Consider the following 25,560-nt stretch of genomic DNA (forward strand, 5'->3'; position numbering starts at 1 on the left):
ACTATCCCTTCAATGCACCCTGATATTATTCTTTTAAATTTTAATAATATTGAAATACATTTTCTTCCCCAAAATCTAATGACTTTCAAGATAAGCCTTTTTATACCTAAAAGCATTGCATATAAATATATCCATTTAAGGATTTTAAAAATTACCTGCAAGAATTATGTTTTATTCACTCAGTATTTAAGGCACCACCTATTAGCCTACAGTTTCATTTCACACGAATGTGACCTACTTCCTCCTCCTCGTTGAATCACCATCATGACGTGTTATTAGATTATAAAGTCCCCCACCCCTTTTAACCTGAGCATATGAAAAGATACTGTTTACTTTGAAGATATCGCAATGATAACAAAATGCTGAAAATGAATTAAATTACATGGAAAGAAACTGAATTTTTCTAAAAAAAAAAAAAAAAAAATCAACCAATCCCAAAATATCAAAACACTAATATAAAAATAAGCTTTTTTTTTATTCAAGTAATGTGGATTTTTAAATTAATGGCTGTTTGATATATTCACCTGCATTTCTTTTTTAAGAAATGAAATTTATCATTATAAATCAATACATTTTAGTGGCAGCAATGGCAATTAATCCATCAATTTGAGTCTTTAGCAAATTTCTAAGTCAATAACTTGATCTCAGATTAGCAATGCTATTCAGAGCATTTGACCTATCAGAGAGACTCTAATATAACTAATAATTCATAAATAATAATTTAAAAGGGCAAACTTGTAAAAGTTAATAGTATTAATGCAGTAGTTCCCTTTTAAAAGGATCAAGATATTTTCTTAGATAATTAAAATAAACACATACAAATGACATATGAGGATAAACATAAACACACTGTATGACATTTCTCAAAAATTTTATATTTATCATTAAACAATATTATTTTTGTACTGATAATAAAATTAAATAATGAATACATTAATAATCATCTTTGAGGTGAAAGTTCTGCCAAAACAACTAATAAAAAATAATACTATACCAAAATGGAGAAAAATTTTTATTTTGCTATCTGTTTTGAATAGTGTCATAGCTAACACTATTTTGTATCTTTGTGTGGTAAATGTGTAATCATGTAAAATGTATGCATATATAATATAATTGACTATTAAATATGGTCCAGTAGTAACAGGATGAAAGGGGGTTATGTACACCTTGAGGTAATGATAAAGTCTGATAATATATACATTACATACCCTTACTATAACACTTTCTAATAATCAAAGTTTTACACAGTTTTGATACCATTAAATTCTTTTCAAATGTTCATCATTCCTCTACTTGCAGTGACATGCATAGTGCTAAAAATTATATAAACAGTTGCATGTCTTATGTTTGGGCCCTATATCCACGGGATGTTGGAAAAAAGGTGATATCACAGGATCAGTTTGAGGTCAAAATATATATAATTCAGATTGAAAAGTTCAAGAAATATCTGTTTTTAATTACATCTTTACACAAACTGTTAATTGCACCATGAATGCTGCTGTTATGACTGTTACACTACTTTCTAACACCCTCTTCTGACATAAAAATATCTTTTGAGGTAAGATTAAAATTACAGTTAAACAAGTGAAGAATGCAAAAAAATAAATTTAGGCTTATCTTCCAGAGATATGCCTCAAAGTGGTAAGAAAGTGAGGATGTTTCTGGCTTAAAATGTTTTCTTCCCTTTTAACTTATCAATTAAGTGGCATATTTTAAGAGCAGGCCCTAACTTCAGTCCCATGTATTTCATCATCATGTCACTGTTCAGGAGTAATAGAGCTTTGCCATCAATTTCCTGAAAGGAAAAAAAAAAAAAAAAATATATAATTAATAAATATTGCAATGTATGTGCATGCACACACACACAACACATACATACATAATGCTGGAACATAAGAAAGAAAGAAGATTTATAAGATTGATCCAGAAGATATTTTTGAAAATATGACTGGTGGTGGGAGGACTAGGGGCCATGAATGGAAGCTGGGCAAGAGCGTGGTTGACAAGGGTGTTAGAGCTAGGTTCTTTACTTGGAGAGTGGTAAATGAGTGGAATAAGCTTCCAGAGTCTGTTGTGGGTGCTACGACCGTGAATGAGTTCAAGGCAAGGTATGATAGATACTGTGTGAATGTTGAATAGTTGTTCTTGACATGATGTTAGGGCCTCCCTCGATGAGTCTGTCGACTCCTTGGAGTTTCCCGGAACAATAATAATAATAAGAAAGAAAGAAAGCAAGACTACAACGAGAAGGAATCAATGTACAAAAATGTTGATACAGGAATTAAAGGTGTACCAAGACCTGGACACCTTTATTGGGTTAGACATATTGCCATGTATTTTTAAAGATGTGCAAAAGAGTTATGTCCTTGACCTGGTTATTTAATGAAAGCCTTGCAGTGAGAGAAGATTTCTAAGTAGTGAAAAGAAGGTAAAATAAAAATGGTTAGGAATAGAATACAGGATTAAGATGATAGACAAGATTTTCTATGATGATCAGCATGGATTTGTTAAGGGCAGGTCTTGCTTTTGCAATCTGCTTACTTTTTTATGATAAGGTGATGTGTTGGATAAGGGAGATTTATATACAGCAATTTTCTTGGGCTTTGCATTTGATAACAGATTGGTTAGATCAATTGAGGATTTGTTTTCTGAATGATACCAGAAAGTTGTGTATGATGGAGCAGTGTTTCAGAAAAGGAATGTGACCAGTGGCACATTGGATCAGGGTTCTTTCTGTTCTTAGGCCCCTACTGTTTAACTTATTTGTTAATGATATTTCATGTGGATTGACTGGGAATCTTCAAATGTTTGCTGATGATGCAAAGTCAGGTAGAATTATCAGGAGTATTGCTTATGTTAATTCTCTACGGGAAGATTTGAACAGACTTTTAGCTTGGACAATGAGTGGGGGTTGTTTCAATATTAATGAAAGCAAGGCATTACACTTTGGAATACAGAGATATAAGGCTATGTACTGTATTGGTGGAGGTGTACTTAAGGAAGTGGATGAGATTCGTGAACTTGGAGTGATGGTAGACAGTGGACTAATATTCCGAGGGTACACTGCAAGTGATGCAAATAGTGCATATGATATTGCTGCTATGATAAAAAGTACATTGACATGTAGGGATAAGGAGGTGGTGGTGCCTTGATATAAGGCATTGGTCCAACCACACATGGACAATCGTGCTCAAATTTAGTTGCCCAGTTTTCATTGTGATGTGGAAACACTAGAGATGGTCCAAAGATGAATGACCAAAGTAATATCAGGTCTCTGGTGTGTTGGTTATGAAGAGCATTTGGGGGAGTATGGATTGCAGGGCTTGGTGGATAGGAGGAAAAGAGGAGATATGATATGGACCTTCAAGTTAAGAGATTTTACTAGATTAATACAGAAGGAATTATAAAAAGAGTGGATGTCAAGATAGGCAGAATAAGAGACTATTCCTGCAAGTTGTATAAAGCGTGGTGAAGTGTGTGAGGAGTAGATTGTTTACACGGAGAGTTGTTGGGGAGTGAAATGCATTGCCAGAGTGCATTGTGAATGCACTCTGGCAATGCATTTCACTCACCAACATTTCTGGAAGTGTAAATAGCTTGAAAGTTCATTACAATAGACATGCTACTGATTGTGTGGGCCTCTCATGAATCTATTGACTTCATGCAGATTATCAAAATAATAATATTCTTTTCATAATCTTCTCATGACTTTTGTTTAGCTACTTTTATAACATAACTTAGCTTTCTTACATTTCTTTTTCTATTTCACAGAGTACATACTAGCCAGGAACTTCTTTTTAAATGATTTCTTGTTTTTGAGGAATGTTCTTTAATTTCTTGAGTTCACAATGGAGTTATTATTTCCTAACCTTGCAAACAATTTCACTACGTGCTTTTTCTGGCTAAGTCAGTAAGAGATTTCTTTAGATTTTGACACCTGCACCTTCTGGATTGGGTTTTCAAACTCTAATTTTTCTTTCAATAACCAATGCATATACAGTTCACATCTAAAAGCTACTCAAATTTAACTATTTCTAAAACTTTTGTCCTCATTATGAGGTTTAATGGAATGAAAACAGCACATATAAATAATTACACACAAGTTTAATTGATCCTGTAATTCGTCTCAGTCACTAAGACGAATGTATTCCTTGAGACATCTTCAGGGAAACATTATTAAAATTGCAAAAGCACACAAATTCGCTCAAAATAATAAGTGGTAAAGATTAGACTGAAAGCTTTAGCTGTTGGATACGGTTGCCTACGAATTCAAGTTTCTCAAATCTTGGGAAGTTTAATACAACCATATTAAGATTAATTTTTTAGAATCTGCTGCTGATTCTAAAAAATGTCTTTCAGGTTTGTCTGAAAACAGCAGTTTTCTTCCATTTGATTCTGGGGAAGGTATCCAAAGGCATATTCAGCTAGACCTGACTGACCATACTTATGACAGCAGATGTATTTCTTATGTTCTTCTAAATGGATGTTAGATCTCCCAGTTTGACTATAATACAATAAGTTGAAAGAACAAGGAACTTTGTAAACACCTAGAGCACAGAGAGAGAGAGAGAGAGAGAGGAGGCAGAGAATCCTTGGGAGAGTAGATGAGGGCAGTCAGCTTCACAAAAGGTTTGAGTGCAGTGCAGAGATTGTACTTTTTAGAGTTATGGCTATTTTTTCTGAGGTGTCCCAGACATAAGAAACAATGATAGAATCACTATTGTCTACAAGTCGAGAGGGATATGATGAGATGGGAGGAACAATTAATTTGTTGATACATTTGGCACTGTAACCATTGAGTAAGATGGTGAGGCAAATAAAGGAGAGTTCATCTTTAAGTTCAGCCTAGGTAGAACAGAGATTAGAGGCTCTATTGACAAGAGTTTTAATAAACCATATTGTCGAGTGGGTGAACAATGAGAAAGTTTGCATATGTATCTACCCATGTGGGTGAGTTTTCTGTATAAACTGAGAAAGAATGGGTGCCATTGAGGAGATGAGTGATTAGAGGATCTAAAAAAGACCTATTATTGTTTTCTTTTTCTATAGTGAATTGGATTCCGAGATGCTGTTTGCTGAGAAAGAAGGAGTCTAATGTGTCTAAGCTGTGGCCAAATAGAGAACGTATCAATGTATCTTAGATAAAAAGGTTTGAAAATAGCAGTATCAAGAGCATGTTTTTCAACATACTCCATATAATAACTGGCAGGGGGGGGGGGCATAGATGCACTCTCTGTTTAACTAGTTAAAAAACTCAAACATCGCACTTGTTTTGTGCATTTTTCAGTAGAATTGGACAATAACCTATGCATTTTTAGAGCACTGCTTCATGTGTGGAGGTTTTATCCTCAGTTATTTGGCCTTGATCCTTAAACAACCCACTTATGAATATAAAATACCTTATATATGCATCCCAGTTATTCCTCTGAGAATATAGGTGTTTTCTTAAATCATTCTCCTTTCCATCAGAATATCAACAAAATTTTGTGGAAAAAACATTTAAATGCTACAAGTGTTCTTTACAGAAATAGAATACCTACTTTAGGATTATATTACCTTCATGGACCTGTGTTTCACTCAGGATTTCTTCATGAGTGCAGGTCACAAAGATGCCCCCAATGATTTCGATCTTAAGCCTCTCTCTTCCATGTTATACCCATAGATTTCACTAGTGGATCTTCCCATCTTGTAGGTGGTCTTCCTGGTTTTCACTTTATTCTTGGTTGCCAGGATTATATATATCTTTTAATTTTATATTACTACTCATCTTATTTGCATTCATCTTAAACTTATTAACTTGATATAGTGTTGAATCAGGTAATATATTTGACTAAAGTGAGAAAATTGGGCAGAAATTTCCTGAACTGACTACATTCAGGTTCAGTATCTCACCGCATGACATTTGTTAAGTTCAGCTCATGAAGTTGCTCAATTGCATGGCATAAATACTTGATACTATTTATGCCACGCAATGTTAAGAAATTTTTACTCACATGTTTTCAGTTCTTTTTCCTCTATGCTTTCACTTTTGTAGACCTGATTATCAGTTAAATTATTATTTTTGTGTCAAATATAAATGACATTTTACAAAACAGCTGATGCATTTTTTACAACACTGCTTAAATTATTTCTCAGTACCTATCATTACTATACAATCCTGGACATTGCATAATATACTAGACATTATATGGTGTGATTCTGGTGTGTTTTTGTAGCAGGGATAACATAAATATATTATTTATAATGCCATTTACTTTAATAAAATTTGAAATTTTAATGTATATATCTTTTTTGCCTTCATATGATAAGTCATATCCCATGTATCTGAAAGTATATACTTGTTCTAATATTATATTATCTATCACTATTTCACTTTTTATTGGGTTTTCTCCTGTGAAACTGCATTTAATGATTTTACTGATCTCTGTTGATCACCTTCTGATGTAGCTAATACAATCTGATCATCTGCAAATAGTATGTCTACCTTTATTTGTGTACAAAATGGGCTATGCTGTTTCCAGATTGTTATAATTTTATATATATATATATATATATATATATATTAAAAAGTAGATTTGACAGGGAGCATGCTTGCCATATCCTCTTGATATGTCTTTCCATTCTGATTGTTCTAATCTAACTACTATTTTATTTCCTATGTATATTCCTTGAATAGACTGTAAGAGCTGGTTTGATAACTTTTGTCTATTAATTTCTTCAAAGACTTTTTCATAATCAATGAAGGCCACGTGTGTTTCTTTTGGAAATTCTCTTCTCTTTTTAATAAACTCTCTTTATATTACAATGTGGTCTCAATACCAAAAACTACCTACAATTCTCTTCTCTTTTTGATTAATATTTTTAGAGTGAAAATTGAATCTATGCAAGATCGGCCTTTTCAGAAGCCTTTCTGTTCTTCTAATAGTTTGCCCTTTACAATGCTGTTTAATTTCTCTTTTAATATTCCTGCATATATTTTGTATTCTGCATTTAGCAGACTAATCACCCTATAGTTATTGCAGTAATCTTTTTTCCTTTTTTTATAAATTGAAATAATCAGTCCTTTTTTTCCAATGAAGTGAAATATGGACCATAAAAAAGAAGAATGAAAAACGGAACAAAGAACTGCACTCTGCAGTTCTTTGTTCTGTTTTTCAGTGGAAATGAAATTTCTCAGAAATACAGTGGATATACCAAGTGGGACCATAAAACAAATGAAGACATTTTACAATCCCTGAATATAAAACCAATTAACTACTATGTAAGTAAATATAAACAAAAATGGTTAGAACAGTCTAAATTGAATGGACAATAGCAGACTGCCAAAAATACTATATGGATATAAAATAAATGGAAAAGAAGTATTGGAAGACCAAGAAAGCAATGACATGAGAATGGAACAGGCAACTTCACCTAAAATCCACGATAACAAGACATCATATATATATAAAATATATATGCATATAAAACCAATTAACTACTATGTAAGTAAATATAAACAAAAATGGTTAGAACAGTCTAAATTGAATGGACAATAGCAGACTGCCAAAAATACTATATGGATATAAAATAAATGGAAAAGAAGTATTGGAAGACCAAGAAAGCAATGACATGAGAATGGAACAGGCCACTTCACCTAAAATCCACGATAAGAAGACATCATATACTACTAATTTTTTTTTCATCTTTTATGTTAGACCCTATATGAGAGGATGATTGGTCAACCTATAATATGCCAGTACCATGTATGGAAGAAGTTTTCAGTATGGAGGAACTTGTTCGCATTAGATTTGAAACCTGATGTATTATTCCTTGGGAAACACATAGAAAGAGAGACTGTTCCAGAGTGCAGTAGTAGGAATGAAAGAGGAGGAGGAGAAACTTGTTCTGTGGGTTAGGAATTGGACTGTGAAGGGATGTTTGGTTGTAGCCGAATGCATTTCAATGGATTTGTTCGAGAGAAGAGAAGGGGAATGATTGATGCTAGTTTTATTGAACATTTAACATGGAAATATTTATAGAAGAAGATGCATGCAGCAGATATTAAATGCTTATGCAAAACCTGGTTTTAGTGAGTTGTTCAGAGATGGATCATCCATCAATCTGATTGCACTCTTCTGTACTGCATCAAGTTTTTTTTAGGGAACTCCTGGAGCATTGCACCAATGTGTGAGCCTTGATGGATGAGTAGATTTGTGACTGTACAGAGATTTTTTTTTTTTTTTTAGGGAACTCTTGGAGCATTGCACTTGAACATTTTACCTCTGAACGGCTGTTCAGAGGTAAAATGCTTTGAATGAAAGAGGAATCCTAATTTTTTAGATGCTGAGTAAGCAATACTATAATGTATTTATACCAAGAGAGACTTGATGTCAGGGTGATACCAAGGAGAGAAATCTTGTCTTGCCTAGATATCTGTGTAAAAGGATTATTATTATTATTTTTTATTTATTTTATTTTTTTGTGGAAAATGAGGCAGAATTAAAGAATGGTTTGGAGATCAGAATTTTAGGGTTGCAGAGGTTCTTGCTCTGTATGTAGTGGTAATATTTGTGTGATACAAAGGTTGTCAAGTGAGAAAGAGGGATGTTGTGTGCTATTATCAGCAAACCTATTGGATTAGTGGTTAACATGTCATTGATATATAGAAAGAAGAGGATAGGTGAGAGGACAGAACCTTGTGGCACAGTTAGACAACAGGGAACTGCCTACCATCATGCACAAGTCATGGGAGCTTACTTAATAGACCTTTGCACCAGACTCAGTCAAAAGCCTTGGAAAGATCAAGTGCAAACCCCTTTGGATTCGCCAAACTTTTCCATAGGCAAGCAGATCCCTTGTTGCTTGACTGGAGGAATGCATACTGATGGATATTTATTAATTGAATATCTTTGAGACAGCATAGGTTGAGTGAGTGTTGATGGTTCACTCTATTACTTTGGAGAGAACTGAAGTGAGAGAAACTGGACAGTAGTTTGATGGTAAGGATTTATATCACCTTTCTTAGGAAAAGGGTGTACAGCAAATACTAATGGAATAAAAGCATAAAAAGGTGACACAGAATAGGAGTGAAGGCTGGAGCACAGTTCTTCAGGACAACTGGAGGAATGTTGCAGGGACCAGGGAACTTTTTTTGTATCTAATTTTGGACAGGATTTTTCTGATCTCTTTCTAATGAAGGTTCATGGAGTGTTGGGTGTTTGGAATAGTTCGGGGGCATTTACCAAAATCATCTGTGCATGCATTTGAGAAATATGGTGACAAGAGTTTGGGTTTCTCTTTTGGTAACAATGTGACTAGGCAACCTGGGTGCATGACTGCTCAAATATTACTTGTAATTTGCACCCATAACCTCTTACCTATTAACCTGATGCATAATTGTTTGTTATTATTTTACTGCCATCTAGCTATTTATTTATTTTTCTTTTCAAACAGCCCTGTCAGTGTACTAAGTTCCATTTTTATTTATATTTTTTTTTGTCCTACCCCTATCTTTATCAGATGGTCTTTCCATGTGTGCATCAAAATAAATACTACCATAGTAAAATTTGTGGATTAGAGACAGTAACCCATTTTGAAAATGAAATATTCTGAGCATAGATTAGTTAACACAGTGCAACGAATCATTCTTTTGCAAAGATTGAATATTCATCTTTATCTACACCCACCTAAATTCAACTGAAATTATCATCATCATCATCATCATCAAATTCCTGCCATGTACCATCAAGGGGTGTACAGGATATGGACAGTACTACATGAAAAAATTACATCATTACTAACTTCCTATCTACAATTTTCCTCCAAATCAGTCTGTTACTTGTCAAGACTCCAACATTATCAGCTCTTACATTTCTATCGTCTAAGGCACTTTGTACCGTATCAATCCACCTATATCTTGCTCTTCCTCTGGGTCGTTTTCCTGCCAACCTGGCAGAGAACACTTGTTTTGCTAATCTTTCCTCTCCCATTCTATTTAAGTGACCATACCACCTGAGATTAGCTCTGCTAACGCATTCTTGGATGCTGACAATGTCAAGTTCTTTCCAATCGCCTCTAATCTTTCTCAGGACTCTCATATCTGCGGTCTCTAGTCTTTGGTCAAGTGTTTTACTTCTGACCCAGCTCTCAGATCAATAAGTTAAAACTGGTTTGAACACTGTCTTGTATACAGCTAATTTAGTGTTCCGACTAATTTCTTTCTTATTCCATATGAATTTATTCAATTGACTTCCCACCATACCAGCTTTGCTGATTCTGTTGTCTATTTCCATATTGAATTTACCATCTTCAGTAAAAATCGTGCCTAAGTAGCTGAAATGTTTTACTTGTTCCACAGGTTCTCCATTCACAACACAGTTGACATTTTCAATGATTCTGCCTATTTTCATTGTCTTTGTCTTTTTATTGCTGACCTTCATACCATATCTATTACAACAGCTATTCAATTTAGTCAGAGAATCTTGCAGACTTGTAGCGGATTTATTTAGAAGTATAACATCATCCACATAAAGCAAAGAGCTGACATTAACATCTCCAATTTTGATATCAGGTTTAATACCACATTCCTTCATAATGTGATCCATATAGATAATGAATAACAGAGGGGATAATGTACATCCTTGTCTCACACCAGATTTAACATTAAACCATCTTCCTGTACTTCCTTCAATTCTAACTGCTGACTTACAACTCAAATAAAGACTAAGTATTGCTTGATATAATGCCCCATTGACACCATATAACTGCAGCATATTGAATAGCTTCTCTCTTGGCACCTTGTCATATGCCTTTTCCAAATCGACAAAACTTAAATACAGATCTTTGTTATATTCCCATGCTTTCTCGACTATTTGTCGAGAAAGCATGGGAAGATCTGATCCTGACAGCCTCTATTTGGCCTGAATCCAGCTTGTTCTTCACCAAGCTTTTCTTCCACAATTCTTCTCAACCGTTTCTCAAGTATACTTGCATAGATCTTGCCAGGAACACTCAGTAGGGAAATACCTCTGTAATTCTCACATTCAGTTTTATTTCCCTTTTTATATATGGGTACTATGAGTGCTCTACTCCAATCATCGGGAATTCGTCCCTCTCTCCAGGCTTTCTGAACTATGCAGTGCAGCTACTGTAAGACTTTTATACCACCATACTTCAGCATTTCTGGTCGAATATCATCTACTCCTGCTGCCTTTCCACATTTCAAGCCTTTGATGGCTTTTTCTACTTCAAGTATGGATATGTATTCCTGACTGCATGCCTGGTCAGTGTTTTTTATCACTGTGCTGTCATCACTGCTTGTTTCATTTAGCAATTTTTCAAAGTAATTACTCCATACTTCAAGGATATCTTTTTCTCCTGTTTTCATGTCACCTTTATCATCTCTAACTCCATTTACAGCACTCTTTCCTCCATTCCTAAGCTTCTTCAACAACCTCCAGAATATTTTGCCACCTTCTTGATATTTATTTTCTATATTCTTGCCAAAGTCCTCCCATGACTTTTGTTTAGCTAGTTTTACACACTGTTTAGCTTTCTTACATTTGTCTCTGTATTCTGTAAGAGTAAAAGCTGACTTATTTGCCAGGAACTTTTGATATGCTTTCTTCTTTTCCTTCACTGCCTCTTTAACTTCCTGTGTCCACCAGGGAGTTCTGATTTTTTTATCCTTGCACACAACCTCACCACATGCCTCTCTGGCAGAATCAATCAATGTTTTTTTCAGAGTTTGCCACTGAATCTCCAAGGTTTGATTCCTGTTCTCAAACTCTTTCATTTTCTTTTCAATAATCTTTCTGTATTTTAGTCTACAGCTCACATCTGAGAGCTGCTCAACTTTTATTCGCTTTAAAACTTTCTTACATGTTATTCTTTTCAATATGAAATTCAATTTTATCCTGCTCAAGACTAAATAGTGATCACTTCCAATTTCAAATCCTCTGTACACTCTGGTATCCTGCACCAGGGAGAAAACATCACTATCAACAATAACATAGTCAATGAGACTTTTCTTATTCCTAGCCTCTTCTCTCCATGTGAATTTGTGCACATTTTTATGTTGGAACATGGTGTTAGTAATAACCAGTCCATGTCCTGAGCAGAAATCCAACAGATATTTGCCATTATTATTAGCTTTGCTCTTTTCTCCAAATTTTCCCAAAATATTTTTGTATGTCTCACAATCATTTCCTACTCTGCTATTTAGATCCCCAACAAGGACCAACTTTTCCTTTTTCATTGTGTCAGTTGCTTTTTCTAAAGCCTCAAAAAATTCCTCCACTTCTACCTTAGTAGAGCCTTCTGTGGGACCATAGGCACAAATAAGTCTCATTGTCCAGTTCCGTATTCTCATATTTGCCCACATTACTCTACTTGAGACTGACTGCCATTCAAGAAGATTAGCCTCGTATTTTGTGTTGAATACTATGGCTACTTCTTCTTTTCCTTGATTGTCATTGCCTGAATATAACATTTTGTATTTATTGCTCAGAAAGATCTCACCAGCTTTGGTCTTTTTTGTTTTAGTCACCCCTATTATGTCGATCTGGTACTTATCTAATTCCTCAGCTAGCTCCATTTCTTTGCCATTCATGCTTCTTACGTTGATAGTACCGATCTTTAACTCTGGTGATGTTGAGTTGGGGTTTGTTTTCAGATTTGTTCTGAAATTATTATGATTGTAATTTCATTACAAAATGTAAACTTGTTTCCAATCATAATAAGTTATGAATTATTCTAAAATTAAAGATTTACATCTGAATACTAACAGTCTTTTTTAGAAGAATTTTTAATGAATATGCATTTCTAACAATCATAGTCACTGATCTTGTGAATTTGCAATTTATCCAGTATGAAAACTTTATATCAGAAATAAATTTCAGTTTCACTATTGCTTACTGATTTTGATGTATTTTCAGTATTCTGTGTTATTAACTTTAAAGGTGGAAGTGGCATTTCCTTCCACAGTGCTAGGCCATCCAAAGAAAAACTTATGTTGAATTCTAGTCACTGACTAGAGGAACCTTTTCCAATTCCTGGGTTAGCTGTTCTCTGGCATGGGTAAGTGTTTTTTTTTTTTTTTCTCTCTCTCTCCCAGAAACTCAAGAAAATTGACTGAGAACCCACACTATTTCAGACATTAAAAATATTGTGTTAGGGACCACAAGATGGCAGCAGTTGTTTGCCCGTCTCTTAACTGGATGCCGCTTAATACAGTTAGACAGGGCTAAAATGACCTTGTCTACTTCTGATAAGGGAATAAAATGAGTTAGCTGATTTTTTTTTTTAATTAGTCCACAGATGAAACATGAATTCTTAATAATCTAAAAAGTGTATAATAACTATATTTACATGCCCAAGTATATTTCTATGGCAGAGAAATCTAATTTCAATAACTATGAATTTTACTTACATGTCTCCTAAATAAATCTGCATGAATTAAAAGAGCGGGATCAGTATTGGCAATATGCCGAATAACATCGTCGATACTCCATTCAGAAGGATTTTGACTTGGCTTTTCCAAGAGTGGTGTAGTTGAACTTGCTATTAAAAACAGGAGAGATTATGACCAAGTCAATAAATATCCTATTATAAATACACTATAACTTACATAAACAACTTATTGCTGAGATTTTTATGGATTAAGTGCCAGCTGGTACGTAAAAGAAATGGCATAATTTTTTATACATTTTTTTTCCTCTTCTTACAAGGACATTGTCAGGAAGAGAATCATTTTCTTTCTGCAAGCTACTATCTCACTGTCCTAGTGAGAAGCAGAAGCAAAGTCTAACAAAGTAAGGCTATCATTGATTTTTACTTGAATAATGAAATTTGATTCTTGGATAGATAAATTACTTCTTTTAAGAAAAACACTTAAATCTGACAAGACAGAATGATTGAAAAACCTACTGCCATTCCTTCAATCTGCTTATGAAGACAGATGTTTAGCAAGCATCTAATTCTTGCTTTTCTCAACACCTGGAAAACTGTTATTAACATCTCTGGCCAGGCTTTCAAGTAGGATGAGATGTTTTTGCATTATGCCATCCATTATTCAAACCTGTATCTCTTCTCAAACAGAACAATAATATTGTTATAACTAAGGATTGCATGGATGTGCAGTCTTATTACACAATAAAAATACTTTAAAAAATTCTACATTTTATTATAGTATTATTCTACATACCATTGCATTTTCAGAGATCCTATGCAATCTCATATTAGCAATTAAACATGCTTAATTTAATTGCACAAAGAAACACCAAAAGGCCTGTTGTTCATTATGCTAGAGCTCCTAGACCATATGACTTCTAAAAGTATATAAAAAAAGTGCAATGCTATTACTGATGGTGAATTCTATATGCAATCCTACAATAGCAGCTGAAAAACATCTGTAACACTTTTTTCCTTTACAAGTATTTTTTCTTCCTACATAAAAAATTCTGGTGACCTCAAAATCTTTAGTACAGTTTTACTGCCTGCTGATCATTTAATACACTTACTAAAAGATTTTCCTCCTGATATTGTAAAATTATTTGATTTTTCTATTCTCTCTTCTTTCCCGTAGTCCTAAATGGACGGTTGGGTCATTCATGGCTGGTAGGTGATATTCTTTATTAGCCTCCTCCAATCATCTCGGTCTCTTGTTCTTGATGTCAGTTGAGAAAGGGAGGAATTTATCCATTTTTTGATGTTATCAGTCCATTTTAATTGAGGTTGGCCCTAACCCTGGGTCCCGGAACGATTCCTTCTAGTGCTTGCTTTGGAATGCCATTAGCCCTCTCCACATGTCCAAACCATTTCATCTGTCTTCTTCTGTTAACTTTCAGAATATTTTCCCTTTTTCTCCCATCCATTGAATCAATCAGTTTTTGGACATTTTCATTGGCTTCGTGAGTGGTATAGGGAATTCTCAAAAGTCTTCTGTAAGTTTTCATTTCAAAAGACAGGAGTCTCTTCTCATCTTCCCTCAATAAAGTTCAGGCCTCACAACCATACAAGAGGAGAGAATTCACGAAGGTGTCAATTAGTCATACAGAATAGTCAACAGAATAGCAATCACAATGGTTGTGATTGCTATTCTGTTATCTCCCCACAATGGTTTTAACTTCTGTTAGTAGTCGTAGTTCTGAATAGTAGTCATTCAAGTACTATTCCAGTGTCATATTCATGAAGAGCTTCATCTATGACATATTCCAGAACACAATTAAAAAGAAGAGGGGACAAGATGCATCCCTGTCTTACCCCCCCCTGTTTAGTGACTAAGAAGTCACTAAACATTAGTGACTTCTTAGTAAATTAGTATTTACTAAGAAAGATTATAAATATCCTAAAAGATTATAATATTCTATGCTAAGAAACTACTAGCCAACTGTAAAATTTGGGAGAGGAAATATTATAGATTTATATATTGGAATTTATAAATATTTTTTAATTCTCAAACTAGTTCTGATTATTTCTCTCAAAGACTGGATCATTTTAATAAAAAAAATTACAGAGAAAGGTTACAGAATTAAAGATCTCTTGTTGATAACTCCCAATTATCATCTAGTTTTGCCACTTAAGTCAACTCCTGTATGACACTATTACTTTTGATTAATAAATAATATTTATTTTACTGTCATGTACTTATACATATGGAAGTTTCTTTCTTTTATAAAAGAAGGAAATATCTACCTGCTGGATCAATGGAATTGGAAGGACAGCCAGTTGGAGTTAAGAAGATTAAAATAAAATCTCCAATTAACATAACTTCCCTATTAGGAAAGTTGGATAAAGAAAAAAATAAATATATAGAAAAGGAAAGCATAAAGATCAGAATGACTTGTAACAATAGGAGAATGGATGATAAAAAAAAATTTATAAAATGGCCAAGTGAATTTTAGTGAAGAAAAAACATTCAAATGAGGATATCGAAAGTTAGTACAAATTTTGTGGTACCTTTTCATCTCAAAGGTGGTGCAAATGTCATCTTTGAGATGAAAAGTCAAAGATAGTGTAAACTGGAAAAATAAGATGAAGTATTGAAGAAAATTTAATTCGAGTTTCTGTTGTATGGTAGTTTTGCAAAATGGAGTTGGAAATGAGACTGAAGATTACTGAAACAAAATATCACATATATTTGAGAAGTCAATCTGGAAGACTTCAGGAAGTTTTGTCTTTTAGTTAAAGTAATCTGTTTCCCTTTGTCTGACTTTTCATGGGGAATGTCAATGAACTAAGTAAGCATTTTTTTAATATGCTTGGAATGTGTAATCTGTATGTGTATTTAAAAATAAAATAATATTTTAATAATACAAAAAAGCAAACAGATCAATATGGTATTAAATAATGCATTTGAAACACTAATTTTAAATATTATTTAATAATTATAGCAAAATAGCAATAATAATGCTACTAGAAAATATTCGACTAGGTTAAATTAAGGGAGTTAGTGCTTTATGACATTTACTGCAGGAGGCTGTGAGAGCAGGATGCTCTGCTTCCAACTACCTACTAACATAGCCATCCACTCATTCTTGGTTAGTAGTTGCAATGTTCTTATTGTTGATTTTTTTTTTCTTGTGCATCAGCAAATTGCACTATAATGCACCATGATGATTTTAAAATTATGTCAAACTACGGTGTAAATTATGAAAATATGCCTCCTGTAAAATTAAAGAACTTACTCAACTCATCCAAGGGTCCACTGCCCCACAGTGGAGTATACCGTATTCATTGCATCTGTAATTTGCCCTATATAGGGGAAAAAGGATGCACAATTCCTATCAGAAAAAAGGAACATAAACAACACATTAAACATAACATAACAATGGTGAAGCTGGTCTTTCTGATCATGCTCTGAACACTTTACACAGAATTGACTGGAAAAAACCTTGTTTACATCACACCAAAATATGGTATGAACATCAATTTAAGGAGGCCTGTGAGATTCTTATCAATCATCCTAATCTTAACAATAATAATGGTCTAAAAATCCCAAGCATATGGAAGGCACATATTCTACCCACTTAACCTTTCTCCCTAAGAGTTGATTTTAAATAGAACCACAGGTAATCCAGGATCCTAAATCTAATATAACAATTGTCATGTTAAACCTAAATCTAATATAACAATTGTCATGTTAAATTAGGACACCATTTTCACTGTAACAAAACTATCTATATGAAAGACTGTTTCTCTGATGTTGTCTTAAACATAATATAGCTTTGATGTAGTTAATTTATTTTATTTCAATTATTGTAATTTTATTTTATTTTCACTAGAGGTCAGGCCAGTAGAATAACCATTGACTAGGTTAAATTAAGGGAGTTAGTGCATTATGATATTTACCGCATGCAGGAGGCTGTGAGAGCAGGATGATCTCCTCTTGTCTCTTCAGCATACTATGTGGAATGTAATTTAGCTTGTTTCTGTGTGTATATATGTTACAGATAACATAATAAATATGGTTATTATTAATACAAACCAAATAACGAGGTTATAGTACATAATTTATAAGAATTAATTGCATGAACTGGTAATTATTAATAATTCCTAAAGGAGTCTGGTAAATGTAATAAAAACATGTTTTATAAAAAATATTTTATTTAATAGCAGAAAAATTTGAGATAAATACTTAATTATGTGATTATTGTTGTCTGGTTAAAAACAAATTACTTATTTTTGCAGGAAAGACCTCTGTGGCACTTGGAATTACAAAGGATTTCTGACTTTTTACATTTGCAGCGATTTGAGTTACAATGGGCTGTACAAATGCAATACTGGAAACCTTGACCACCTAAATTAGAATTCTTGCAGGCACATTCTCGTAGACTTATCTCAATATAGGAACTTCATTAACTGAAATAAAAGTTTCCTTACAAACGGTAAATTCGTTCCTCAGATCAGATACAGTTGGTTTAAAATACCATATTTTGTACCTAATTTATATAGGTTTTCATTCTCAATAGAAATTATAACAGCTATAATATTCCCGTTATCGGTCTTAGCACTATCCATGTCTTGAATTCTTTTCTGAACATTTTCTCCTACATTTGCAATTGGAAATTTAGTCATTGAAAGCCATAACATTTTTTCACCTTGCTTCTTAAGTGACTGCTTAGCAGAATTTCGAGATTCTTGAATTTTTTCTGTGATTTCACTGAGTGCAAAAGAAGTACTTTCCTTACTTTTTTCATTATTTTCTAATTCAACATTAGTCATATTTTTATTTTGTTATCTTCCTTGTCGATCATTCCTGTTTCAGAAGAATGTTGTTTCCTTCAATTTGGCTAACACTCTTATTTCTGTTTTTGTTTGGATCTTAAACAGATAAGTCTTCACTCGTATCATCTATTTCCACTTCCATATTGTCACCGTTCTCTGTCCTAACACCGCTTTCCCTCTCTAAAATTATCTTCTGACATCCAACATCCTTATTAGTTTGATCTTTTGATATCATCTCAAGATCTTCTTCACTTGTGATTTCTGACAAGGTATCAACTGGTAAGTATGTTTTCAAACCTACCTTAGCTTTACAGCCAAACATAGCTTCATAGGGACTGCGATCTGATGTGCTCTGTTTTTCATAAATTGAATAAATTTTATCCCTTCCGACCATTTTGTTGTTTTATTTGCTTCAAGCCATGTGGCAAACATTTTTTCAAAATCTTGGTTTACTCTTTCAACCGAGCCTTGTGATTGACTTTGCCGTGGTTTCCCATGAACCATCTTAAGCTCATTCCACATTCTTCTTCAATAATTTTATTCGCGAATTCCCAGCCATTGTCACTTTGCAAGATGCATGGGGCTCCAAATATTGTGAATAAATCCAATAGATGATATGCAACTTCTTTAGCTCATTTTGTTTTCAAAGCTCCTCTTCTTCTTCTTCTTCAACCTTTTGGTTCTGTCCACTGCTGGACGAGGGTCCCCTCCATGGTTTTCCAGATCACTCGATTTTCTTCCTCTCCCATCCATCTCACTCCTGAAATATGTTCCAATTCATTCCTCCACCTTCTTCTTGGTCTTCCTCTTTGTCTTGCTCCATCCACTGGTCTCCACATTGTTGTTTTTCTAGTCCATCTCCTGTCACTGCATCTGGCAATATGGCCAGCCCATCTCCACTTAGCCTGTTTAATGTATTTTATAATATCCATGCCACCTGTTTGAGATCTTATCCAGATATTTGTCTTCCTATCTCTTAATGTTATTTTTAGCATACTTCTTTCCATGCGATGTTGTGTTGGTCTCAGCTTTTTGTTTAGGGCTTCTGTTAAAGTCCATGTTTCTCCTCCATATGTTAAGACAGGAAGTATGCACTGGTCGAAAGCTTTCCTTTTTAGGCTCGTAGCGATATCATTTCTGAATATGTCTCTCATTTTCCCATAAGCTATCCATCCAAGGTGAATTCTTTGTTCAATCTCTTTTCTTTGGCACTCCTCAAAGGATAACAATTGGCCCAAATATACATATGAAGTAACTTGTTCTATTTTATGGTTTTCAACTTTGACAGTTCTATGGTTAATATATTTATTCATCATTATTTTTGTTTTTCTCTATTTATATTTAATCCAATTACTCTGGAGGCTTCATTTAGCTGATTTAGCCTTTCTTCCAGATCTTCAAGATTATCTACTATTAGGACAATATCATCTACAAATTTCAGATGATGCAGCCTTTCTCCATTTATGTTTATTCCTTTTGTTTCCCAGTCAAGGCTTCTAAAGACTTCCTCTAGTGCAGCTGTAAATAATTTGGGAGATATGGTGTCGCCTTGCCGGATGCCTTTTTGTAGGGAACTTTTCACTGTTTTTATATAATTTAATTACAGAAGTTGCATTATTGTAAATATGTTTTAGTGTTTCAATATATGGTTTCTCAGTTCCCTGGGTTTCAAGTGCTTTTAGTGTTGCAGATGTTTTAACTGAATCAAATGCTTTTTCGTAGTCTATATAGGCCAGACAAGGGTTTATTGTATTCAATTGATTTTTCAATGAGCTGTCTTAATGTGTGAATATAGTCCAAAGTATTGTAATTCTTTCTAAACCCAGCTTGTTCACAGGATTGCATTCCCTCTAGTTTAGATTTTATTCTATTATTTATAATTTTTGTGAAAACTTTATATATGGTGGGGAGTAGGCTTATAGGTCTGTAGTTTTTAATTTCTTCCTTATTGCCCTTTTTAAAAATTAATATTAGAAGTGAATTGTTCCAATTTTTTGGAATTTTTCTCTGTTTTAGGCATTTATTAGAGTTTAGTCAGCTGTTTGATGACAGGGCTTCCTCCTAGTTTTAAGAGGTCTACCATAATTCCATCTTCTCCTGAGGCATTTCCATTCTTCATTTCTCGCAATGCCATTTCCACTTCACCTTGTAAGATCTCAGGGTCATCATGTTCTTCCTCACTCCAGTTATCCGTAGATTAGAAATATATACACGTTAGCACAAGAATAATGTTTAATTTGCCAAATATTTCGGTCTGAATATTACAGACCATCTTCAGTGGCTACATAGGAATCAGTTTTTAAAAAAACAAAGTGGAATGCGAACAATTGATCATTCATACATAGAACGAGCTGCGTGATGTCATATCGCTAAAACATTTTAAATATTTTTAAAACATAATTAAAGATATTAATTCAAAAATTCATATAATGATCTTAAAGTTTTAAAAATGTTTACTCTTCTAATAGTTAGCGATATGACATCACGTGCCTCATTCTATGTATGAATGATCAATTGTATTCCACTTTGTTTTTTAAAAACTATTCCTATGTAGCCACTGAAGCCCGGATAAATGTGAGGGTTGATGTCAGGAAGAGCATCCGGTCAGAAAACTTCAGTGCCAACTCAAACTATGATTATGAGTCAAAGAGAAAATGATATAAGGGCTAGGGCGTACCCCTTAAGCGATGCACAGCCATATCGCCCTACAGCTGCAAGAAGTGGACGAGAGCTACCGCATCAAGGGCGGGTGCGGTTAAAGAAGCGAGCCCAGCAGGTGGAGAGGATGTTGCGAGTGGGAACACTGAATGTTGGAAGCATGACTGGAAGGGGAAGAGAGGTGGCAGACATGATGAGGAAGAGGAAGTTGGACATTTTATGTGTGCAGGAGACAAGGTGGAAAGGGGGAAAGGCAAAGGAACCGGGAGATGGATATAAATTGTTCTACTCTGGAGCGAATAACGAGGGAAGAAATGGTGTAGGAATTGTGGTGTGTGGCAGAATGAAGGGTGAAGTACTGGACGTGGGTAGAAGGAACAACAGGTTCATGCGAATGAAATTGGGTCCTGGAGAAGAGCGGGTGGTGGTATTATGTGTATATGCCCCACAAGTTGGTTGTACAGCAGAGGAAAAAGATGAGCTCTGGAACGTGTTAGATGAAGAAATGAGGGAATTGGAAGAAAATGAGATGGTGATTGTCGGAGGGGACTTGAACGGGCACATAGGAAGACAGAATAGAGACTGTGAAATGGTGCATGGTGGTCACAGAGTGGGAATGATGAACCAGGAAGGAGAGCGGGTTGTGGACTTTGCAGTAGCATTTGATCTGGCAATTGTGAACTCGTTTTTCTACAAGAGGGAAGAACATTTGATAACATTTAGGAGTGGTAACAACAGCTCAAAATTGACTACATTGTGACTAGAAGAAAACATCTTAAGGTTGTGACAAACTGTAAAGTAATTCCAAAAGATCAAGTAGCACAACAACACTGACTGCTGTGCACAGACTTTAAAATAAAATCGAAGATAAGAACTTCTGGATGCCATGGGATGAAGACAATTAAGTGGTTTCGCTTAAAAGAGGAGAGTGTGAGGAATCGTTTTAGGGAGAGGGTGTTAGAGAGGATTTCGGATGGACTGGAAAGTGTACAAGATTGGTGGAAACATAATTCAAAAGTAATCCTGAGCTGTGCAATTGAGGTGCTTGGTGAGACATCTGGAAAGATTAGAGAGCAGAAGGAGGGTTGGTGGTGGAATAATGATGTACAAGTGGCAGTGACAACTAAGAGGAAGGCAAAGCAGAAGTGGGATGAGTCAAGAGCGGAAGAGAACAGAGAGGTGTACAAAGAGAGAAAGCAAGAAGCCAAGAGAGTTGCGGCACAGGCGAAGGCCATGGCATATCAAGATCTGTATGATCAATTAGAAACAAAGGAAGGACAGAGAAAAATTTACCAACTAGCGAAATGTAGAAATAAAGCAGCAAAGGACATCTTACATGCGAGCAGATCAAAGATGCTGAAGGAAGAGTATTATGGAGGGATGTGGACATAAGAAACAGATGGAAAATATACTTTGAGGGACTTTTGAAAGAGGAAAATGCAAGGACTCACAGAGGAGATGGGCAGCCTTCTGACGGGATGGTGCAGAACATCAGTAGAATGGAACTGACGGAGGCCATGAAGAGGATGAGGAATGGAAAATCGGTGGGCCCCGACAGAATTCCAGTGGAGGCATGGAAGGCACTGGGGGAAGAGGGAATTGACCTGCTGTGGGACCTGTTCATGAAAGTTTGCCAACAGGAAAATATACCCGAGGAATGGAGGGAGATTACTCTTGTTCCCATCTACAAGGGTAAAGGGGATGCACAAGACTGTAAAAATTACAGAGGAATAAAGTTGATGTCCCACACAATGAAGATCCTAGAAAGGGTTCTTGATGGTAGATTGAGGAAGGAGGTTGAGATTGCAAAGGAACAATTTGGCTTCATGCCTGGTAGATCAACAACAGATGCTATCGTTGGGTTACGACAGATGATGGAAAAATATCGAGAGAAACAAAGGGAGCTACATCTGGTATTTATTGATCTGGAGAAAGCATACGACAGAGTGCCAAGGCAAGAAGTCTGGAGGTGTCTGAGGGAGAAGAAGGTGCCGGAGAAATATGTCAGGTTGGTGCGGGAAATGTACAGAAATGTGAAGACAAGTGTTCGGACCTGTTTGGGACAGACAGAAAGTTTCCAAGTAACAGTTGGCTTGCCTCAAGGGTCAGCATTAAGTCCGCTTCTGTTTAATATTGTGATGGAGGTGGTAACAGAGGAGGTGAGAGAAGATGCGCCTTGGACAATCTTGTATGCAGATGACATCTTGCTGTGTGTAGATTCAAGAGAAGAAGCGGGAACTAAACTGGAAAGATGAAGAAAAGTACTGGAGAGAGAGGTATGAGACTGAGCAGAAGTAAGACAGAGTATATGTGTTGCGCAGTGGGCGGTGGTGGCCAGGAGACAGATCTGGAGCTGGAAGGAAATGTCATCAGGAAGGTGAGAGACTTTAGATACTTAGGTTCAACAGTGGAAGAAGATGGAGGAGCTGAGAAGGAAGTGGGATGCAGGATACAAGCGGGTTGGAGGAACTGGAGGGAGATGGCTGGAGTGTTATGCGATAAGAGGGTGCCGATCAATCTGAAAGGCAAAATTTATAGGACAGTAGTGAGGCCAGCTATGACATATGCTATAGAAACTGTGGCCCTGAGGAAAAATAACATCAGCAGGATGGAAGTAGCAGTGATAAGAATGCTTAGGTGGATGTGCGGTGTGACCAGAAAGGATCGTCTGAGAAATGACTATGTCAGGGAAACAGTGAAAGTTACGAACTTAGGAGCAAAAATACAGGAGGCAAGGTTGAGATGGTTTGGTCATGTGATGAGGAGGGAGGACAAATATGTGGGAAGAAGGGTCATGCAGATGGATGTGCAAGGAAAGCGGAAGCGTGGGCGGCCAAAGAAGAGATGGAGGGAGCTGGTAGAAGAGGACTTGAAGATGAAGAACTTGGATGTGGTGACAGCCCAAGACAGGAAGGGTGTGGAGGAGACTCATTACAAACAGTGACCCCACTTAAGTGGGAGAAGCTGCAGAAGAAGAAGAAGATTCCTATGTAGCCACTGAAAACGGTCTGTAATATTCAGACCGAAATATTTGGCAAATTAAACATTATTCTTGTGCTAACATGTATATATTTCTAATCATTATGTCACAAGTATCATTAAAAAATCAAATCTTATCCATAGATGATTCTTGGATGGCACAGTCTTTGTTTTCATAGAGTTCAGTATAAAATCGCTGAATTCTTTTGATTATTGCATCTCTATTTTTTATAAGTTCACCATTTTTTTCTTCTTACAGCAGCTATTTCCTTTGTTCCAACTGATAATGTTCGTCTTAGGACCTTCATATTACTATTGTTTCTTTAATTTTCCTAGTATTATATGATCTAAGTTCATGTTTCATCCTTTTAATAATAGTTTTACAAATTTCTGCATATTCTATTTTATTGGTGTCATTCAAATCTCTTTTCATATCTTTTCTTCATCAAATCTAAGGTTTCCTGTCTTAGTTTTTCCTTTCTTTGGTGCCTTTTTATACCTCCTATTTCTAGTGCACAATTCAAGATAGATTTTGTTAATATTTCATTAGCATCATCTATGGTAATAGCTGTGTTTAACTTTTTTAGTTCATTTTTGAGTGATTCTCTATAACAGCTTTTATTGTAGTAAGAGCTTATTCCGTTCCCATTTTTGCCCTTACTAGTCTGTGTTCACTTCCAGTATTAAATCTATTAAGCACTTCAGTATTATTTATTCTATATCTTCAGTTGGAGAGGATGGTCTCTTTCATTGTAAGTTTGTCCATTTGGGCTTCTCCAAGTCCATTTTTGGTTGATTTTCTTCTTGAAAAAGCTGTTCATAATAAAGAAGTTATTTTCTTCTGCAAATTCAATAAGTCTTTCTCCTCTTTTATTCCTCTGTCCAAATCCAAATTTACCGATGGAGTTCAGATGGTCATCTCTACTTCCAATCTTGCATTAAAGTCACCCATTATAATTATGTAGAATTCTTTAGAATTATTTAATGTGGATTCTAATGTTTCATAGAAATCTTCTATCTCTTCATCTGGATGGTCCATAGTTGGGGCATATACGTGTATAATTTTCAGTTGGTATCTTTTATTTATGAAGAGACTTAGTTCAGCTATTCTTGATGTTATTTTATTAACAAACAGGACATTGTCCTTGATTGTTTTATTTATTAGGAATCCTACACCACCAGTTGAGTTTCTGTTACATTCACAGTGGTTGAATAGATGTCCATCTTTTAATCGCATGAGAGTTTCTTCTTTCCTTCTTATCTCTGAAAGGCCCACAATGTCACATTTTATATGGTCCAATTCCGTCATCAGTTCTTCTAATCTATCATCATCTCCTAAAGATATGCAGTTATATGTTCTTACTAATATCCTTCTATCACTGTAGGTGGACTCATTGTAGCTAGTGGAGATTGTAGCATATTTTTCGATCTAGACTCTTTGCCTAAGTCCAGGATGCGTCTCTTTTTATGCTGGGTGACGGAAAAGTCAGTATGTAATTTTCCTATTTTATTCATCATTTGCATTGTCTAAGTTCTAAGCTCTAAGTTGAACAAATTTCGTAAGATGGTCTTGATAAACCATTATAAATTTATAATCATCATCAGTTTGTGACTGCATATCAATTAAATTAATCTGACATCTAGAATTAAATTCGCTGCTTTTAATTGGTTTAACAACGAGCGTTTTTTTTTGGAATGCTCAATTTCTTTTGGCAG

General features: G+C 35.0%; 1 protein-coding gene across 3 annotated transcripts in view; it reads right to left on the bottom strand.

Moving 5' to 3' along the window:
- Positions 1 to 456: 456 nt before the first annotated feature.
- Scm (Polycomb protein Scm) overlaps positions 457 to 25,560 on the bottom strand; it is a 557,832-nt gene continuing 532,728 nt past the window's right edge. For all 3 annotated transcript variants that reach the window (XM_090396959.1, XM_090396960.1, XM_090396958.1), the window contains 2 exons: positions 13,412 to 13,542; positions 457 to 1,795 (listed from right to left, as the gene is read on the bottom strand). In XM_090396959.1, coding sequence (XP_090253085.1) covers positions 1,667 to 1,795; positions 13,412 to 13,542 — 260 coding nt within the window. In that variant the 3' untranslated portion in view covers positions 457 to 1,666. The remainder of the gene's footprint in view (positions 1,796 to 13,411; positions 13,543 to 25,560) is intronic.

Source organism: Typopeltis vanoorti, chromosome 8 (genome assembly GCF_054136105.1).
Source record: "Typopeltis vanoorti isolate ZY-2024b chromosome 8, IOZ_Tvanoo_1.0, whole genome shotgun sequence".
Taxonomy (NCBI): domain Eukaryota; kingdom Metazoa; phylum Arthropoda; class Arachnida; order Uropygi; family Thelyphonidae; genus Typopeltis; species Typopeltis vanoorti.